The sequence below is a fragment of the Tachysurus fulvidraco genome, chromosome 3, assembly GCF_022655615.1.
Source record: "Tachysurus fulvidraco isolate hzauxx_2018 chromosome 3, HZAU_PFXX_2.0, whole genome shotgun sequence".
Taxonomy (NCBI): domain Eukaryota; kingdom Metazoa; phylum Chordata; class Actinopteri; order Siluriformes; family Bagridae; genus Tachysurus; species Tachysurus fulvidraco.
The window spans coordinates 32793020-32810519 of NC_062520.1; the positions used below are offsets into that span (position 1 = coordinate 32793020).

Consider the following 17500-nt stretch of genomic DNA (forward strand, 5'->3'; position numbering starts at 1 on the left):
TAACCTTATTCACATCCAACATGCAAATGGGAGATCAGTGATGTGTAAAAGCAGAAGACTGGTGTGGACCTGATAAACGTGTGGCCTTCACTCACCCAGCAGGACACTCAGGGCTTTTAATCTCCTCACACTCATCTTCCAGCCATGGAGTATCACCTACAACAGAGCTCATGGTCAACTGATTTGGGTTAAAGATCTTTCTTTAAAGACTTTTCTATAAATATATATTGGGAAAAAACTCTGTATGAGCCTTAAAGCCCCACTATGGAGTGTGACATAATACTGTATGACCCTTAAAGCCCCATTATGGAGTGTGACATAATACTGTATGACCCTTAAAGCCCCATTATGGAGTGTGACATAATACTGTATGACCCTTAAAGCCCCACTATGGAGTGTGACATAATACTGTATGAGCCTTAAAGCCCCACTATGGAGTGTGACATAATACTGTATGACCCTTAAAGCCCCACTATGGAGTGTGACATAATACTGTATGAGCCTTAAAGCCCCACTATGGAGTGTGACATAATACTGTATGAGCCTTAAAGCCCCACTATGGAGTGTGACATAATACTGTATGACCCTTAAAGCCCCACTATGGAGTGTGACATAATACTGTATGAGCCTTAAAGCCCCACTATGGAGTGTGACATAATACTGTATGACCCTTAAAGCCCCATTATGGAGTGTGACATAATACTGTATGAGCCTTATAGCCCCACTATGGAGTGTGACATAATACTGTATGACCCTTAAAGCCCCACTATGGAGTGTGACATAATACTGTATGAGCCTTAAAGCCCCACTATGGAGTGTGACATGACAACACAGAGCAGGTCTGTGGGAGAAACAGATTAATATTATAATGTATTAGTAATACTTAGTAAATACTATAATAATAATAATAATAATAATAATAATAATAATAATAATAATAATAATAATAATAATAATAAAAAGTCATTCTTGTTTTTTTGTCATTTAACACTAAATGGTAAATAAACAGACAAACACCACTGAGACAGACACCAGTGAGACACCAGTGAGACACCAGTGAGACACCAGTGTACAGCACTCCACACTATAATTTGATTTACTCTTTAATACTCTACACACAATACTCTACACACAATACTCTACACACAATACTCTACACACTATACTCTACACACTATACTCTACACACTATACTCTACACACTATACTCTACACACAATACTCTACACACAATACTCTACACACTATACTCTACAATACTCTACACACTATACTCTACACACTATACTCTACACACTATACTCTACACACAATACTCTACACACAATACTCTACACACTATACTCTATACACTATACTCTACACACTATACTCTACACACTATACTCTACAATACTCTACACACAATACTCTACACACTATACTCTACACACAATACTCTACACACTATACTCTACACACAATACTCTACACACAATACTCTACAATACTATACACACTATACTCTATACACTATACTCTACAATACTCTACACACAATACTCTACACACAATACTCTACACACAATACTCTACACACTATACTCTACACACTACACTCTACACACAATACTCTACACACAATACTCTACACACTACACTCTACACACAATACTCTACACACAATACTCTACACACAATACTCTACACACTACACTCTACACACTACACTCTACACACAATACTCTACACACTATACTCTACACACTATACTCTACACACAATACTCTACACACAATACTCTACACACTATACTCTACACACAATACTCTACACACTATACTCTACACACAATACTCTACACACAATACTCTACACACTACACTCTACACACTACACTCTACACACAATACTCTACACACTATACTCTACACACTACACTCTACACACTACACTCTACAATACTCTACATACTACACTCTACACACAATACTCTACACACTATACTCTACACACTATACTCTACACACCATACTCTACACACTACACTCTACACACTACACTCTATACACAATACTCTACACACAATACTCTACACACAATACTCTACACACAATACTCTACACACTATACTCTACACACTATACTCTACACACCATACTCTACACACTACACTCTACACACAATACTCTACACACCATACTCTACACACTACACTCTACACACTACACTCTACACACAATACTCTACACACTACACTCTACACACAATACTCTACACACTACACTCTACACACAATACTCTACACACAATACTCTACACACAATACTCTACACACAATACTCTACACACAATACTCTACACACAATACTCTACACACAATACTCTACACACAATACTCTACACACTATACTCTACACACCATACTCTACACACTACACTCTACACACTACACTCTACACACAATACTCTACACACAATACTCTACACACAATACTCTACACACTATACTCTACACACTATACTGATGAGATCATTACACTATGAGATCATTCTGAGCTTATAAGGAATGTTGAATGCAGATGTGAACTGCACAAACTTGTGTTGTAACTGATAAAATTCGACAGAATGTAGTAGTACAGTAAACATGACATAGTATAATCAATCTATGACACAATCGTCCTACCTTTGCAGAGTGTCTTGTAGTTGGTACAACAGTCTCCTTTGGCCAGGCAGTCGTCTGAGCAGTGGCAGGCGTGCTTTTCATTCCGACTTTCTCCACATCGCTCTTTACTGCATTGAAAGCCTCCCTCTGATTGAGACAGAGTCAGTCACTCAGATGGTCACTGGGTAGCAGCCATGGCTAAATGGCCCTCTAATTACCACAGTAAATAAACTCTACTAGACTAGAATAGTGTAGAAGGTGAACTCACACACAAACAAAGAGGCTTCTTCAGGGGGAAAAGACTGCACTACTGTTACATTCAAGACGTCTGCATACAATTTGCATTTTATTTCTATCATCTACCGTTAGAGAAGTACCAGCTCTGCATGTCATCATTAATTCATTCACATTTTCTTTCTTTGGCCTTCAGTTTTTATTTATGGGATTCTTGTAGTGCTTAAATAAAAAAACACAAATAAAATCTGACTGATTAAAACTGTGACGTCTGTGAGGTCATTGTGCATTTCATAAGATCAGCAGCATGGGTCAAGCAGTCCAGTGAGGAACCCACCTGTCTTTAAGCAGTGCTCGTCGAAGTCTGAGCAGCAGCTATTGTATGTTTTACAGAGGTTGTCACAGCGGCAGTTGGGCGCCTGGACCTCCTGGAGCTCAAAGCACCTGTTTTTGCACGATCCGGAGGTGCTGTCGTATGCGGTGTCGGCCTGGTCTGAGACGTGAAACACAAGATGACCGTTTGCATGAGTGCAGAGACACTAAAATGAACTTCAAATGTCATTCAGAAGCCCAGTTCCTTCACGGTGTCGGCTCTGGTGAGCAACAGTGGGTTAAATTCCAATAGCACATTACGACGTTTCACAGATTTAACGTCTACGACACTCGCACACACCAGGATCACACACACACCACAATCACACACACACACACCACGATCACACACACACCACGATCACACATACACACACCACGATCACACACACACCAGGATCACACACACCAGGATCACACACACACTACAATCACACACACACACCACGATCACACACACACCACGATCACACACACACCCCTGCACCATGAATAAAACTGCATCATTTGTATTTTTTTTATTATTATTTAGTTAAACTAGACTTCATTTGATTTGGGACAAAAACATCTGGCACTCACTCTGCACATCTCAATATTGACACAGGACACAGTAAAGCAAACATCACCCCAACGTACAACAGACCAATCAACCAACAGTGAGCTGTTCATGGAGCTGGCAAACACACAGCGCATGTAAATGTGCAGAAAAGCCCTAAAGAAACGCTCGACTCTGATGAGGACGGAAAAGTAATCCGTTTCTGGAAGGAGTATTGCGAAGGAGCTAAAACATCTGCTCTGTCCGGCTGCATGAGCTGAAACATTATTCTGTTGTGCAAGAAGCCAAACACATGTCTCCAATTGTGCAGCACTGCACTTTTTTTATGATTAAGGGCAAAATGTAGAAACAAGAATTTCTTCGGAATAAGAGAAAATAAATCATTTTCTTTTTTTATTTTACCTCAAATATATTTACAGGAAGAACTTTTTCACAGCTGTGGAACAGCTTGGTCTCTCAGCTTGAAGTTTTGCCAACCAAAGAACCTCCCATTTACCCAGTTACCCCCCTCACTGGACCCCAAACAGTTTGCGTATCGTCCAAACCGCTCCACACATGATGCCATTGCCACGGCCCTTCATTTAGCCCTCACACACCTGGACAATAAAGACACTTATGTACGAATGCTGTACATAGACTTTAGTTCAGCTTTCAACACAATCATCCCTCAGCACCTGATTGTGAAGCTGAGCTGCTGGGACTAAACACCTCCATCTGCAACTGGATACTGGACTTCCTGACTGGGAGACGTCAGTCAGTCCGGATCAGGAACAGCATCTTCAGCACCACCACACTGAACACTGGAGCTCCTCAGGGCTGCGTGCTCAGTCCACTGCTGTTCACTCTGCTGACTCACGACTGTGCAGCAGTGCGCAGATCAAACCATATCATCAAGTTCGCTGATGACACGATTGTGGTGGGTCTCATCAACAAGAACATGAGTCAGCAAACAGGGAGGAGGTGGAACATCTAACTGCCTGGTGTAGAGCCAACAACCTGTCGATGTTGATAAAACTAAAGAGATGGTTGTGGACTTCAGGAGAGCACAGAGTGACTACTCTCCGCTGAACATCGACAGATCATCTGTAGAGATCATCAGGAGCACCAAATGTCTTGCAGATAAGCGAAGAACTTCACCTGGTCACTCAACATCAGCTCCATCACTATGAAAGCCCAGCAGCATCTCTACTTCTTATGAAGGCTGAGAAAGGCACATCTCCCTCCCCCCATCCTGACCATGTTCTACAGAGGGAGCAGTGAGAGCATCCTGAGCAGCTGCATCACTGTCTGGTTTGGGGCTGCACCATCTCTGATCACAGACCCTGCAGCTGATAGTGAGGACAGCTGAGAAGATCATCTGTGTCTTTCTTCCCTTTATCATGGACACTTACACCACACGCTGCATCCTCAAAGCCAACAGCATTGTGGACCTCACACACACCCCCCACACACGCTTCACTCCACACACCCCTCATACACACTCTTCACCACACACATACACACACACTCTTCACCACACACATACACACACACTCTTCACCCCACACACACTCTTCACCCTCCTGCCGTCTGGAAAAAGCTACCGAAGCATTCGGACCAGACTGTATAACGCTTTCCTCCCACAAGACTCCTTAATAACTGAGCACAACACACACACACACACACACACACACACACACACACACACACACACACACACACACCACCTGTATGGACCACACAGACCTACACCACATATACACACTTCCAATATACATCCATCAACCTGTTTACATGCTGTTTTTGCACACTTTTTGCTATTTGCACATTCTGTCTAACATTTCAGTCGTTTGCTGTTTTGCACAAATACTTTACTTTATCTCAGGGACCTGCTGCTATAACGCTGTGTTTATTACAGTATTATTGCACATGTAATTCTAACTGTAACTAATGCTAGATTGTGTTTCTTTTTATTACGTTTCTGGTTCATAAACAGATTTTCTGTGGTGCTCTATAGTGTTCTGTGGTGCTCTATAGTGTTCTGTGGTGCTCTATAGTGTTCTGTGGTGCTCTATAGTGTTCTGTGGTGCTCTATAGTGTTCTGTGGTGCTCTATAGTGTGCTGTGGTGCTCTATAGTGTGCTGTGATGCTCTATAGTGTTCTGTGGTGCTCTATAGTGTTCTGTGGTGCTCTATGATGCTCTATAGTGTTCTGTGGTGCTCTATAGTGTGCTCTGGTGCTCTATAGTGTTCTGTGGTGCTCTATAATGTTCTGTGGTGCTCTATAGTGTTCTGTGGTGCTCTATAGTGTGCTGTGGTGCTCTATAGTGTGCTGTGGTGCTCTATAGTGTGCTGTGGTGCTCTATAGTGTGCTGTGGTGCTCTATGATGCTCTATAGTGTTCTGTGGTGCTCTATGATGCTCTATAGTGTTCTGTGGTGGTGCTCTGTGATGCTCTATAGTGTTCTGTGATGCTCTATGATGCTCTATAGTGTTCTGTGGTGCTCTATAGTGCTCTGTGATGCTCTATAGTGTTCTGTGATGCTCTATGATGCTCTATAGTGTTCTGTGGTGATGCTCTATGATGCTCTATAGTGCTCTGTGGTGACATTTACTATAACAATAAATAAACAGGAAGTTCTCACGTCGCACACGGGACGCTTCCGGTTTTCCGGTCCGTTGTATGACAAACGACACGCAGGTTCTGGAGCCACACAGAACAGTGACGGTACAAAACACCTAGAAGACATTTAACAACAATTAGACCGGAAGTCCAAGCCTCATTCTGTCCGGTCAAAGATTCAGCTCAGGTAGTTTAGTGCGGAGGTAAACGTTTAGTGTCATAAATAAGGGACATCATTAATCAAATCATTATTTTGTAGTTTATAATGAATTATAATATAAAGTAAGTATAATTTTATATAGAGATTCTAGTGTAAGTTGTTAAATTAATCAAATCATTATTTTGTAGTTTATACTTACTTTATATTATAATTCATTATAAACTACAAAATAATGATTTGATTAATTTAACAACCTACACTAGAATCTCTATATAAAATTATATAAATAATAATAAGTGTAAACATGACGTTATACACAATACACTGTAATATAAACGTTTTAAATATAACTCAGTACTAAAGTCTAATTTAAATAAATAATACAATAATAATATTCATAAGTAAAAAGTATTCTAGTCTAAATTTAATTAATAATAATAATAATAATAATAATAATAATAATAATAATAATAATAATAATAATAATAATAATAATAAATACAATCATATTTGACTTTACAGTAGAAACTTCCTTTAGAGAGTGTAAATAAAATCCGTACCAGTTTGATCAGCTGCATGTTTGTCTGTGTGCAGCTTGTGCTGCTTGTGTGTGGGACTGGTGCAGGAGCTCAGAGCCACACTGGGCTGCGACCCAAACACATCACTAACACACATGTAGTGCACTAGGAAGGCCAGATTACACAGGCTACGGAGTGTGTTAGTGTACACACACGGAATCCGATTGGAACAAGGCCTGGATCTGACCAATAAGGACGCAGAATAAGTAACGCGTGTGTTGCGTCACACAAAGGGGCGGAGCCGACTGCATAAATTAAGTAGAAAGAAAGTAAATAAACAATTAATAAATAATTAGTTTAATAGAAAGTTGATTAATAAACTGTGATCCTGCACGAGCCCTAATTGTGGCTCAGACACACACTTACTCGTGCAGCACACACCAGTCTTCTGTAAGGAAGAAGCTCTAAAGAGAAAGTGGTGTTTGTTCTATAAATAATAGTTAGTTAGGTGAATAATTATTACATTTCTATTACTCAGAATTTTATTTGTTTATTACAACATGATTATGACAGCAGTCAGGAAAGATGTTTTCACCTGTAATCATCATCATCATCATCATCTTCATCTTCTAATAGACATTATAATTGTTCTCGGTCTCATCTTTTGGGTCGATTTCCCACCACGTCTCGGCTGAACACTGAACACTGAATGATCTCCACCAGAAACTTGAACACGTTATTAATCTCATTCTACAACATTATTACGTCTACATTAATAACTCCCACTGGTGCGAAGGCAACAGAATCTGCACTAAAACCGACTGAAATGTGTAACTGATGTGATGCAGATGTCTCCATAACCAGCCAAAGGAAGACGTATAGTAGATTTCAGAGACATGGTAGCTTAGTGGTCAAGGTGTTGCACCACTGATCGGAAGGTCGTGAGTTCAAATCCCAGGGCCACCAAGCTGTCAGTCCTGGGCCCCTGAGCAAGGCCCTTAACCCTCAATTGCTCAGCTATAATGCTATAAATGTAAATGTCAGACAGGAAGGTGTACAGTACAAAGGGCAGTGTGGGTTCTCAGGAACATGACGAGCTGCATGATGAGTGAAGTGCGAGCGGAGACAAATACAGTCACTTACAGTACCTGTTATTGCGGTGGTCCACGTGTCCACACGTCTCTGGTTACAGTTCTGTCTGTACTACAATATCACAGTTTAGACAATGTAAAAAAAGGGTTCCAATGTGGACTCAGTATATTATCTCCCCAGAGTAATGTCAAGCTGCCTCGCCTCACATAAAACCAGGCATGAACTGATGGAACTGATTCAATTACAATGTTCTTCTTCTTTCAACTGCTCCATGTTCTGGGTCACCACAGGACATCACCTTGGCCACATATTTGACTTGGCAGCAGTTTTATGTCACATACCCTTCCTGACACAACCCTCCTGTTTTGTCCAGTCACAGGACCTGCCCTGAGAGTTAACCCTTCAGTGGCTGTTTCTGTTCAACAGCTTTCCAAAAAGTTCTAGCATTATTGCAAACCCAAATCATGTTTTACTCACCTGACTGTGTTTAGTGTGTTTGGTAAACAGTCTCATAAAATGCAACTTCTCATTTATACAACCGAGCAGTTGTGGGACAGGGGCCTTGCTCAGGGACCCAGCAGTGGCATAATGGTAGTCTAACACCTTAACCACTGAGCTACCATTTCCTGATTACAAATTGAGGGTCACAGTGAGCACATTTGTCTCACACCTCCATTGTTGGGGGTTTGAGATCCGCCTCTGCTTTGTCTGTTTGCATTCTCGTCTTTGGGTGCTTCAGTTTCCTCCCCAGACCTAAAGCACACTGACTGTATTGTTTATGTGATTGTGCACTATTGTGGGTTCGCACCCCATCCTGGGTGTCCCCCTGGGATATGATCCACATCCCCACCAACCCTGTGCAGAATATGTGGAACAGAAAATACACAGATAGACTAAAAGTTGGGATTCAAGTTTGAACCCCAATAAATTGTCAGAGGTTGATGAGTAAGCTAAACATGAGCTACATAAAACATAAGAAAATCATTTTAATCTCAGTTCAATTCCATCTATTTGTATAAAAATGTGTTTAAGTGAAATCACGTGCTGTGACAAACTTGTCTTGTTTGTGTCTCTTTCAACTGGAACATTGTTGAAAGGAAGTGATGGAGATTCCTGTAAATGATCTACAACACTGTTAGGATTTGTCTATGTCTATCAGCACAGGCCACTCAGGTGCTCGTGCTGCCCCTTTGGATGGAACGGCTGGTGGTAGTTTGAATGAACAGGACAAAATAAATCAGAAGACATCTTCAGATAAAGGAGTTTGTGGTTTACAACGTGTTGTGTAAGGTGTAGTGGTGAGTACGGACGCTACGGAGAAGTTAAACCCAAATGCTCTGACTGCAGAGGGAACACTGACATCCCAAGTTAAGGCTGATTTTGTCTCCACAGGTACATCAGGTTGTTGTGTGTCGAAACCCTAGGTGAAGTATTCATACGTGTCACACCTGTCCTTCAGGAGATGTAAACATTTACTGAATTACAGAGGGCCTAAAATTAAACTAAAATCCATCACCTGTAACATTAAAACCACCTGATTAACGCTCCAACTTGTTTGTCCAGAACATTCCACAGATGCTCAACTGGCTCGAGATCTGGAGAATGTTTAAGTCAACAACCATTTCTCATCTTCCTCAAACCATTCCTGAACAATGTTTGTGTGGATCATCCTTTGTATCTCGGTTGTCATTAAGGGATGTCGGTACTCGGGCTGCAACAACGTTTAGGTAGCTGTTACATGTCAAATATACACATGAATGTCAGGACCCAAGGTTTCACTGCCCAGAGTATCAGACCGCCTTGTCTTCTTCTCACAGTGCATCCTGGTGCCATCTCTACACCAGGTAACTCACACACATGCACCCTGTCCACGTTTCATCAGACTTGGCCACCTTCTCCCACTGCTCACTGCTCCATGGTGTAAATGCTCACAACTGCTCATTCTATAAAAAGTAAATCTGCACAATTTTTAGAAAAGGTATAATTTATTTCACCTACAAATATGCAAAAAAAGGTAATGTAATAAAACCCGAGATCCACCCCTTACCCACCCAACCAGAGGCCGAAGCTCTGCCCTTGATGGGACTTTAGCTGCTGTCTGGATACAGAAAGGATTGTGAAGGTCCAAGAAGCGGAGTTTGAGAGAACTAGCCATGCTAGTTTAGCATTAGTAGCTTAGCAAAGCTGTTTCCAGCGCTGAGGATTTGTGAGTTCTCACAATAAAAGTACTTCAGATGAACACGAGTCATTGTGTAAAGATTTAACATTGTATTGTAGAGATATGATACAGAAAAGATCTTCATTTGATTAGGAATGCTTTTTGCTCTTTAAAACTAACATACCATCAGGCAACGAGCATATTAACTATTAAGTGTTCAGGTCATCGGTGGATTCTGGAGGTTTCTAGAATCGCCGATTTGTCACGATGGTCTTTCTCCTTCAGGGCGAGACACAAGAGGAGTTTCAGGAAACATCAATCTGTCAACATGTTCCTGTAGAAATGTGAGTTAGAGAGAAAGCACACTGGTGTCAGTCGGACAGTGAGGGTGAGCGGCCACTCGCCGGGCTGTTAGCAAAGCTGTGGAGGTCGCGCTCCTTCTCTTTGTCCTTGCTCTCATGCTTGTGTTTGTGCTTGTGCTTGTGTTTGTGCTTCTTCTTCTTCTTCTTGTGCTCATGGTGGTGGTGATGGTGGTGGTGGTGGTGCTTCGAGGAGGAAGAGGAGGAGGCACCCTCCTTAGCAAACGTTGGAATAGGTGTAGCTGGCATGGGCATGGCAGCCTGCTCCATGACAGGAGGTTCTCGACCTGTCGAAGGAAATGCCACGTTGGTACAAACATTCCTTTTGGATGCATTATAACAAGTGACAATTCATTTGGTTATAACCTGCTGTATATTTATTAAGGTTTTGTTAACCGAGTGTTGTGTTGGCCAATCACTGCAGCCCTTAGTGTTAATGGGTGGATGTGTAGCTTGCCTGGTGTTGATGGTCTATCCAGCATGCTCAATTGATGGTAGATAAATGCTCGGCTGTCATGAACTGTGTCCATGTCAATATCCTCATCCTCATGCATAGGAAACTGAGGAAGACAACAAACAGCACTAAGTGTTAAAGCACAGAGAGCGCTGGTTAATGACCTGTTACTGGTCTCTGATCAGGTCTCGTGATGTTTGATCTTAGTGCAATCCTCATCAGTCTGTAGATGTAGAAGGTGACTTTTCTATGCATACTAAAGGTTAAGTCTGGTGTTCCTCAGGGTTGTGTTTTAAGCCCACTGCTTTTCTCCCTTTTTCACTTAATTACATTAGTGTTACTGACCTACACCTGCTTCTGACGAGACTGAAGGGCTGTAACTAGGACCACGTTGTTCTTATACAAGCTCACGCAGTAAAGACTACATCAGTAAATACTACAGCAGTAAAGACTACAGCAGTAAAGTACGGTTTCATGGTAGTAATATGAGAAGTGAGGAGGTTTCATTCAGGTGATGGGACTTAAACATGCATCGTTTAGCTACAGTAACTCACTCGGGCCTTGACAGCTAACTTTCCCATCGGCTCATCTTGTAGCACTTGTCCAGGTTCAGGAGGTGAAGCCAAAGGCGTCTCGGCCTTCCTCTTCAGGCCCTGTGGAGTGAGGGCTATGCTGCTTAAACTGGGCTCCACAACAACATGCTCCTCTTTCACCTGGAAACAAAAGAATAAGACTGTAAATATTTTAACTTCTGTCTCTGACTACAGTCCAACGTGTCTTGTGCACTCACACTGCTACAGAAGACCATGTCAGGTACAAGCTCAAGTCCCTCTGAATCCGATTTGATGGTGGGGTTCAGGACGGCCTTCTTCTCCTTCAGGTTGAGGACGAGTCCGAGTTCTGGCAGAGGCAGGCATGAGGGCCTGGTCAGACCAAACAGGTTGTGGTACAGGTTCACAGCATCGCAGCGTAAACGCCAGTCATGCCAGGTACCTGGGGAAAGACCAAGATCCATGACAAAGTGCAGGCTTTGTGCCACACAACGCTGAGCTTCTTTGTGACTCGTCTGTGTGTCAGAAATGTGAGGCAGTGGGATAATAACATAGGGATCAGACCATTTCTCCCCAATAATCAGACACAATTAATGTGAGTAAGCAGAATGTTTACTGCGACACTTCAGCTGAAAACCCCAATGGTAACGTGTGTAAGTGCTGAGGTCATGAAACATGAGCATTAAAGTGTGTGTGTGCATCATAAACAATAACAGCACATCATTAACACACATGTAAACACAGGACAGGACCTGGATGTGTAAATAACATCTGTCTCTGTAGCTTGTTCTGATTAGTATCTTCATCTACAGCTCTCACAGCTCCAGAGTTAAACTTACATTCTTTATGCTTCAACAGACAACCTGTGTGTACAAATACATACACAAACCTTATGGAACCATCTGAGATGCTCAGAGCTCGTAACACAACACCAGAAACTCCAAGTGTGAAAACTGAACAACAAACACAGCAAATCCTGCTGAACTTAAACAAAACCAAAAGCAGGAAGGTGCTGGATGGATGGATGGATCAGATTGATCAGATGGATGGATGGATCGGATAGATGGCTGGATCAGATGGGGATCAGATGGATCAGATGGCTGGATCAGATGGGGATCAGATGGATCAGATGGATGGATCAGATGGATTAGATGGATGGATCAGATGGATGGATCAGATGGATGGATCGGATGGATCAGATGGATGGATCAGATGAGGATCAGATGGATCAGATGGTTCAGATGGGGATCAGATGGATCAGATGGCTGGCTGGTTTCTCTTGGCACACGAGCCTCAGAGTGCAGGAGTGAAGCCACAAAGACTACAAGTGCCTACAATAAGAGCTGAAGTGTTTAAATCAGTAGCAGGAGAGAAAGCAGTAAATGTGTAAGAAGTGCAGCCAGTCGTCCTGAGCGGACAGCCTCCTGTTTCTCATTAAACCACTTTATGAGATTTTCCATCTTGCAGAGCGTAGTGAGACACGTGCATGTGGAGTTTGGGCTTGAAACAGAAGTCGAGTTGTGTGTTTATGAGCAGCACAGAAGTGCAAACACACGGCTTACTCACGGTGTGATGTACGAATGTACAGAACAGAAAACATCCTGTGCACAAAGCAAACCTGTGACCTGTGTGAGCCGCCCGCATCAGTGCGGACTCGGGGGTTTGACCTTTACAGAAAGGAGGCGTGGCCTCTGTGTCTCCGACCATGACGCCTACAACCACATCTGATTATAACAATATCCACTTGGTCTCACCAGAATTCATCAGTTTCCACAGTTGGTCCACGAGAGCCTCGGTGCACAGAGGAGACTCTGCTGCTTTTGTGAAGGGCGGATTCTTGGACAACATGTTCAGAATCCTGTGTCTGTAAAAAGCCATCAGGGGAAAATGAGAAACGTTTTAGAAACAGAAGAAGGCTGTAAAATATAGTCACGTTGGAATATGGTGGAGTTCTGAGTACTGTGTACTGACCTCACATAGTGCACAGGATCGTTCTGGACCAAGTCCAACAGCCACTGAAGCTCCTCAGCACTCCTGTCGACTTACAACACACACACACACACACACACACACACACACACACACACACCAGTTTACACAAGACCCCTTGACGTCAGGCCTGTGCTGCTCAGCCAGGCTTCTACTAGCTGTTAGCACCTTAAATGACAGTGATGCTCTAGCCCTAGCTTTGCGTTTCAGTCTACTGCGATTGGCTGCAATTCTCAGCGCAACACACACACACACACACACACACACACACACACACACACACACACGTGTCACATGCTATTAAACACTATACTGAACGCATCATGTAGCTCATGCTTAGAACAAACAGCAGGGAAATAAGAAGAAAAACCTCTTGTATAGTCGACCACAGCCTCAAGCGCCGCAAGTCTCACGTCCACAAAGTGACCGTACGCCGCGTAGGACTTAAAGACGCTCGGGTCGCTGGGGATGTGTCCGTTCCTCTGCAGCATCCTGATGGCCCGCAGGCAGCTACAACAGAGAAGACATTAAAATGAAGATGTGTTTAATGAGATGAGCAGCGTGACGTCACTGCTGAGCTGAAAAGCCTCGGTCTTCTTGTACCTGACGGTGATGATGTTCCTGTAGCTCGGGAGCAGCTTCTCCATGTTGAGGTAGCGTGTCACTTCCTCCAGGATGAGCTTGACATCGGGGTTCAGACTGTCCACAGTGCGCACCTCGTTGTTGATGCTGATGGCTGGAGTTAAGGAGTTGGTCAGGGCTCCGATCAGTTCGGCACGGTAGTAATTATCTGAGAACTAGAGGAGTAAAGGAAGTTTAACTGGGTTTATAGAGCACTGTGTGTTACTACAGGAGCCAGAAAAACACTTAAGAGTGTGACGTAATAAACAAAGACACATTTTAGACCAATTAAATTTCTGCCTCCTTGTGATGAACAAGATACAGGAGAGGATTAGTATATAACAGGAATGTTGTGCTTCTCTGTGGATCATCACCATCATCACAACATACTCGTATCTCAGCCAAGAACGGATCATGTTACATCGTACAGATTTAACCTCAGTATCTCATGACGTTAAGATGAAGGACTTCCTGCTCTCACCTTGTTTTTCCCATTGTCATTGTACTTGATGAGGTCGAGAATGAAGTTAAGGACCTCTTTAGGACAGAGATTCTGCACGTCCCTGAGCAAAGCCATCGCCACTGGCATGGTCTAACAAAACACAAGAAAGATGATCTTAACCATGGCTTTAATGATGATGATGATGATGATGATGATGATGGTGTCACCTGGTACCTTCTGCAGGAAGTAGCTCTGGAAGTTAATGAAGTTGTTGGTCTTGACGATGTTAGGACAGCTCTTACAGCAGAACATACGTGTGAACAGGGACTTCATGGCTGGAGGTCCTTGCCACGTGCTCACCATGGAGTTGGCGATCTGTAAGTTCACACTTCATTTCAACACACTGTGTAATCCTGAACGCTGGAGTTCTCACTAATACACACAAGACGTTAGCGCTTTAACAAGACCGAGCAGGAGACACTGCAGTCAGGACGTGCACTAAACCTCACATACGTCATCATTCACAGAAGGAAAAGCTTCACTCGTCACCTTGGCCAAGCAGAAGCAGGCCTGCATGCGCACTTTGTAGAAGCACTGCTCTTGTTCCAGGATGTCAGTAAGGGCCAGGCGAGAGGCAGCAGTGGGGAACTTCTCTAGTGCCACAATGGCCTCCTCCTGCGCCACCACGTCTCGCTCGTAGCGCAGCTGGTACTGCCACATGAAGTCGGCTTGGGCCAGGTCCACCTTCCTCAGCACAGACATGTCGGGGTCGATCCGGATCCACAGCAGGGGCGAGTCGGCACTAAACACATCAGAAGGACACAGACTCGAGTCAGACTCTGTCCTCGTGCTGTATGACAAATACCTCCCACTTTTAGACAGAATGTGATTTTAATATTTATTACATTTATAAAAGACTTACTCCATGGCAGACAGGTCCATGTCCACTTCTTCTCCATTCATCAGAGGGATCTTTTTCTTCTTGTTCCTTAAAATAAAATAAATAAAATGTAAAACTCCCTTCGCCATTCAACACTGTGACAGGACAACAGATCACGAGTACAAAGTGAAGTCTGAGGTTATTAAGAGACGAAGCGTTTCTCTGTTGTTACCTCCTGCTTTTGGAGTGACAGGGGATGTCATGTTTCAGGCTGTTCTCTTCGATCTGCAGCATGTGGTTAAAGGAGCCGTCCAGCTCCTGCACAGTCACTTTAATGGGGCCCTGAACAAATATATTTACACCTTAAACACCTTTCATTTAGTACAATGCCTTTACTTTATTACTTATGTCACTCTATCTGGCTTTTTAATTACCCCCCGATCATATCTGTTAAATATGTCCAAGTCTTTAGTCATATACGATTCCCAAAGCCTGCTGTGGAGACTTCAGCACTTGTGTGAGTATCTCAGGGTAACGACGTCTGCCACGTTTATTACACAGCAAAGGCTTTATGATCCACTTATAGGACGCAGTTATAAGCCTGGTGATGGATCTCTGCATCTATTAGAATCTCCTGTTGTCAGTTTATGTGCATGAGACGTTATACTTAATGAGGGTGGAGGCAGTGGTGCGGTCAAGTGCTGGTGTGTGGGTGGAAGATGGAGCTGTGAAAAGTGAAGGGTAAAGATCTATAGGGTCTGTGAAGGATCACTCCTGTTTGTTTTGGGTATTAGTCAGGAGCAACCGTGTGTGTGTGTGGGGGGGGGGGGGAGTGAGTGAGAGAGAAAGAGAGAGAGAGAGATGAAATACAGTACCCATCCCTGTCGTCCGTCAGTGACCCAGCTCAGAAAAGCTTTGATGTCATTTGCATGACTTTGCAGGGTTATAGTTTGTATATAAAGCTCTTATTAACCCTGAGTAACATATACAGGTTATTAACCCTGAGTAACATATACAGGTTATTAACCCTGAGTAACATATAACAGGTTATTAACCCTGAGTAATATATAACAGGTTATTAACCCTGAGTAACATATAACAGGTTATTAACCCTGAGTAACACATAACAGGTTATTAACCCTGAGTAACACATAACAGGTTATTAACCCTGAGTAACACATAACAGGTTATTAACCCTGAGTAATATATAACAGGTTATTAACCCTGAGTAACATATAACAGGTTATTAACCCTGAGTAACACATAACAGGTTATTAACCCTGATTAACATATACAGGTTATTAACCCTGAGTAACATATAACAGGTTATTAACCCTGAGTAACACATAACAGGTTATTAACCCTGAGTAACATATAACAGGTTATTAACCCTGAGTAATATATAACAGGTTATTAACCCTGAGTAACACATAACAGGTTATTAACCCTGAGTAACACATAACAGGTTATTAACCCTGAGTAACACATAACAGGTTATTAACCCTGAGTAACATATAACAGGTTATTAACCCTGACTAACATATAACAGGTTATTAACCCTGAGTAATATATAACAGGTTATTAACCCTGAGTAACATATAACAGGTTATTAACCCTGAGTAATATATAACAGGTTATTAACCCTGAGTAACACATAACAGGTTATTAACCCTGAGTAACACATAACAGGTTATTAACCCTGAGTAACACATAACAGGTTATTAACCCTGAGTTGGAGCTGATGGTGACTCACGACTTCCACATCAGTACATAATCACAGCTCCAACATGCCCCTCTGACTCACCACGTATTTCTGCGTGCCAGAGGACATGTAATCCTGACGGATCTCCAGCTCCAGCACGTTCCTTTT

The 17500-nt window shown here is 42.7% G+C and overlaps 2 protein-coding genes across 4 annotated transcripts in view; both read right to left on the reverse strand.

Moving 5' to 3' along the window:
• The window catches only part of enpp2 (ectonucleotide pyrophosphatase/phosphodiesterase 2), a 31345-nt gene extending 23094 nt beyond the window's left edge, over window positions 1-8251 (reverse strand). The window contains exons 1-5 of one of the 3 annotated variants that reach the window (XM_047811663.1): window positions 8233-8251; window positions 6429-6522; window positions 3216-3371; window positions 2666-2791; window positions 96-156 (exon numbers count right to left, since the gene is read on the reverse strand). Coding sequence is in view for 2 of the 3 variants with exons in the window: in XM_047811661.1 (XP_047667617.1) it covers window positions 96-156; window positions 2666-2791; window positions 3216-3371; window positions 6429-6522; window positions 7127-7144 (455 nt within the window). In the remaining variant the exon portion in view is untranslated. Of the gene's footprint in view, window positions 1-95; window positions 157-2665; window positions 2792-3215; window positions 3372-6428; window positions 6523-7126; window positions 7235-8232 lie in introns of those variants that run through there. The other 2 variants (XM_047811661.1, XM_047811662.1) reach the window with 2 other exon arrangements.
• Window positions 8252-10424: 2173 nt separating this feature from the next.
• The window catches only part of taf2 (TAF2 RNA polymerase II, TATA box binding protein (TBP)-associated factor), a 15487-nt gene continuing 8411 nt past the window's right edge, over window positions 10425-17500 (reverse strand). Inside the window, exons 13-26 of the mRNA XM_047811472.1 lie at window positions 17435-17500; window positions 15863-15972; window positions 15673-15738; window positions 15300-15552; window positions 14985-15125; window positions 14790-14900; window positions 14291-14484; window positions 14058-14197; window positions 13670-13739; window positions 13453-13562; window positions 11938-12140; window positions 11702-11860; window positions 11151-11253; window positions 10425-10980 (exon numbers count right to left, since the gene is read on the reverse strand). The exon at window positions 17435-17500 is cut by the window's right edge and continues 49 nt beyond it. Of these exons, the coding sequence (XP_047667428.1) occupies window positions 10706-10980; window positions 11151-11253; window positions 11702-11860; window positions 11938-12140; window positions 13453-13562; window positions 13670-13739; window positions 14058-14197; window positions 14291-14484; window positions 14790-14900; window positions 14985-15125; window positions 15300-15552; window positions 15673-15738; window positions 15863-15972; window positions 17435-17500 (2001 nt within the window). The 3' untranslated portion in view covers window positions 10425-10705. The remainder of the gene's footprint in view (window positions 10981-11150; window positions 11254-11701; window positions 11861-11937; window positions 12141-13452; window positions 13563-13669; window positions 13740-14057; window positions 14198-14290; window positions 14485-14789; window positions 14901-14984; window positions 15126-15299; window positions 15553-15672; window positions 15739-15862; window positions 15973-17434) is intronic.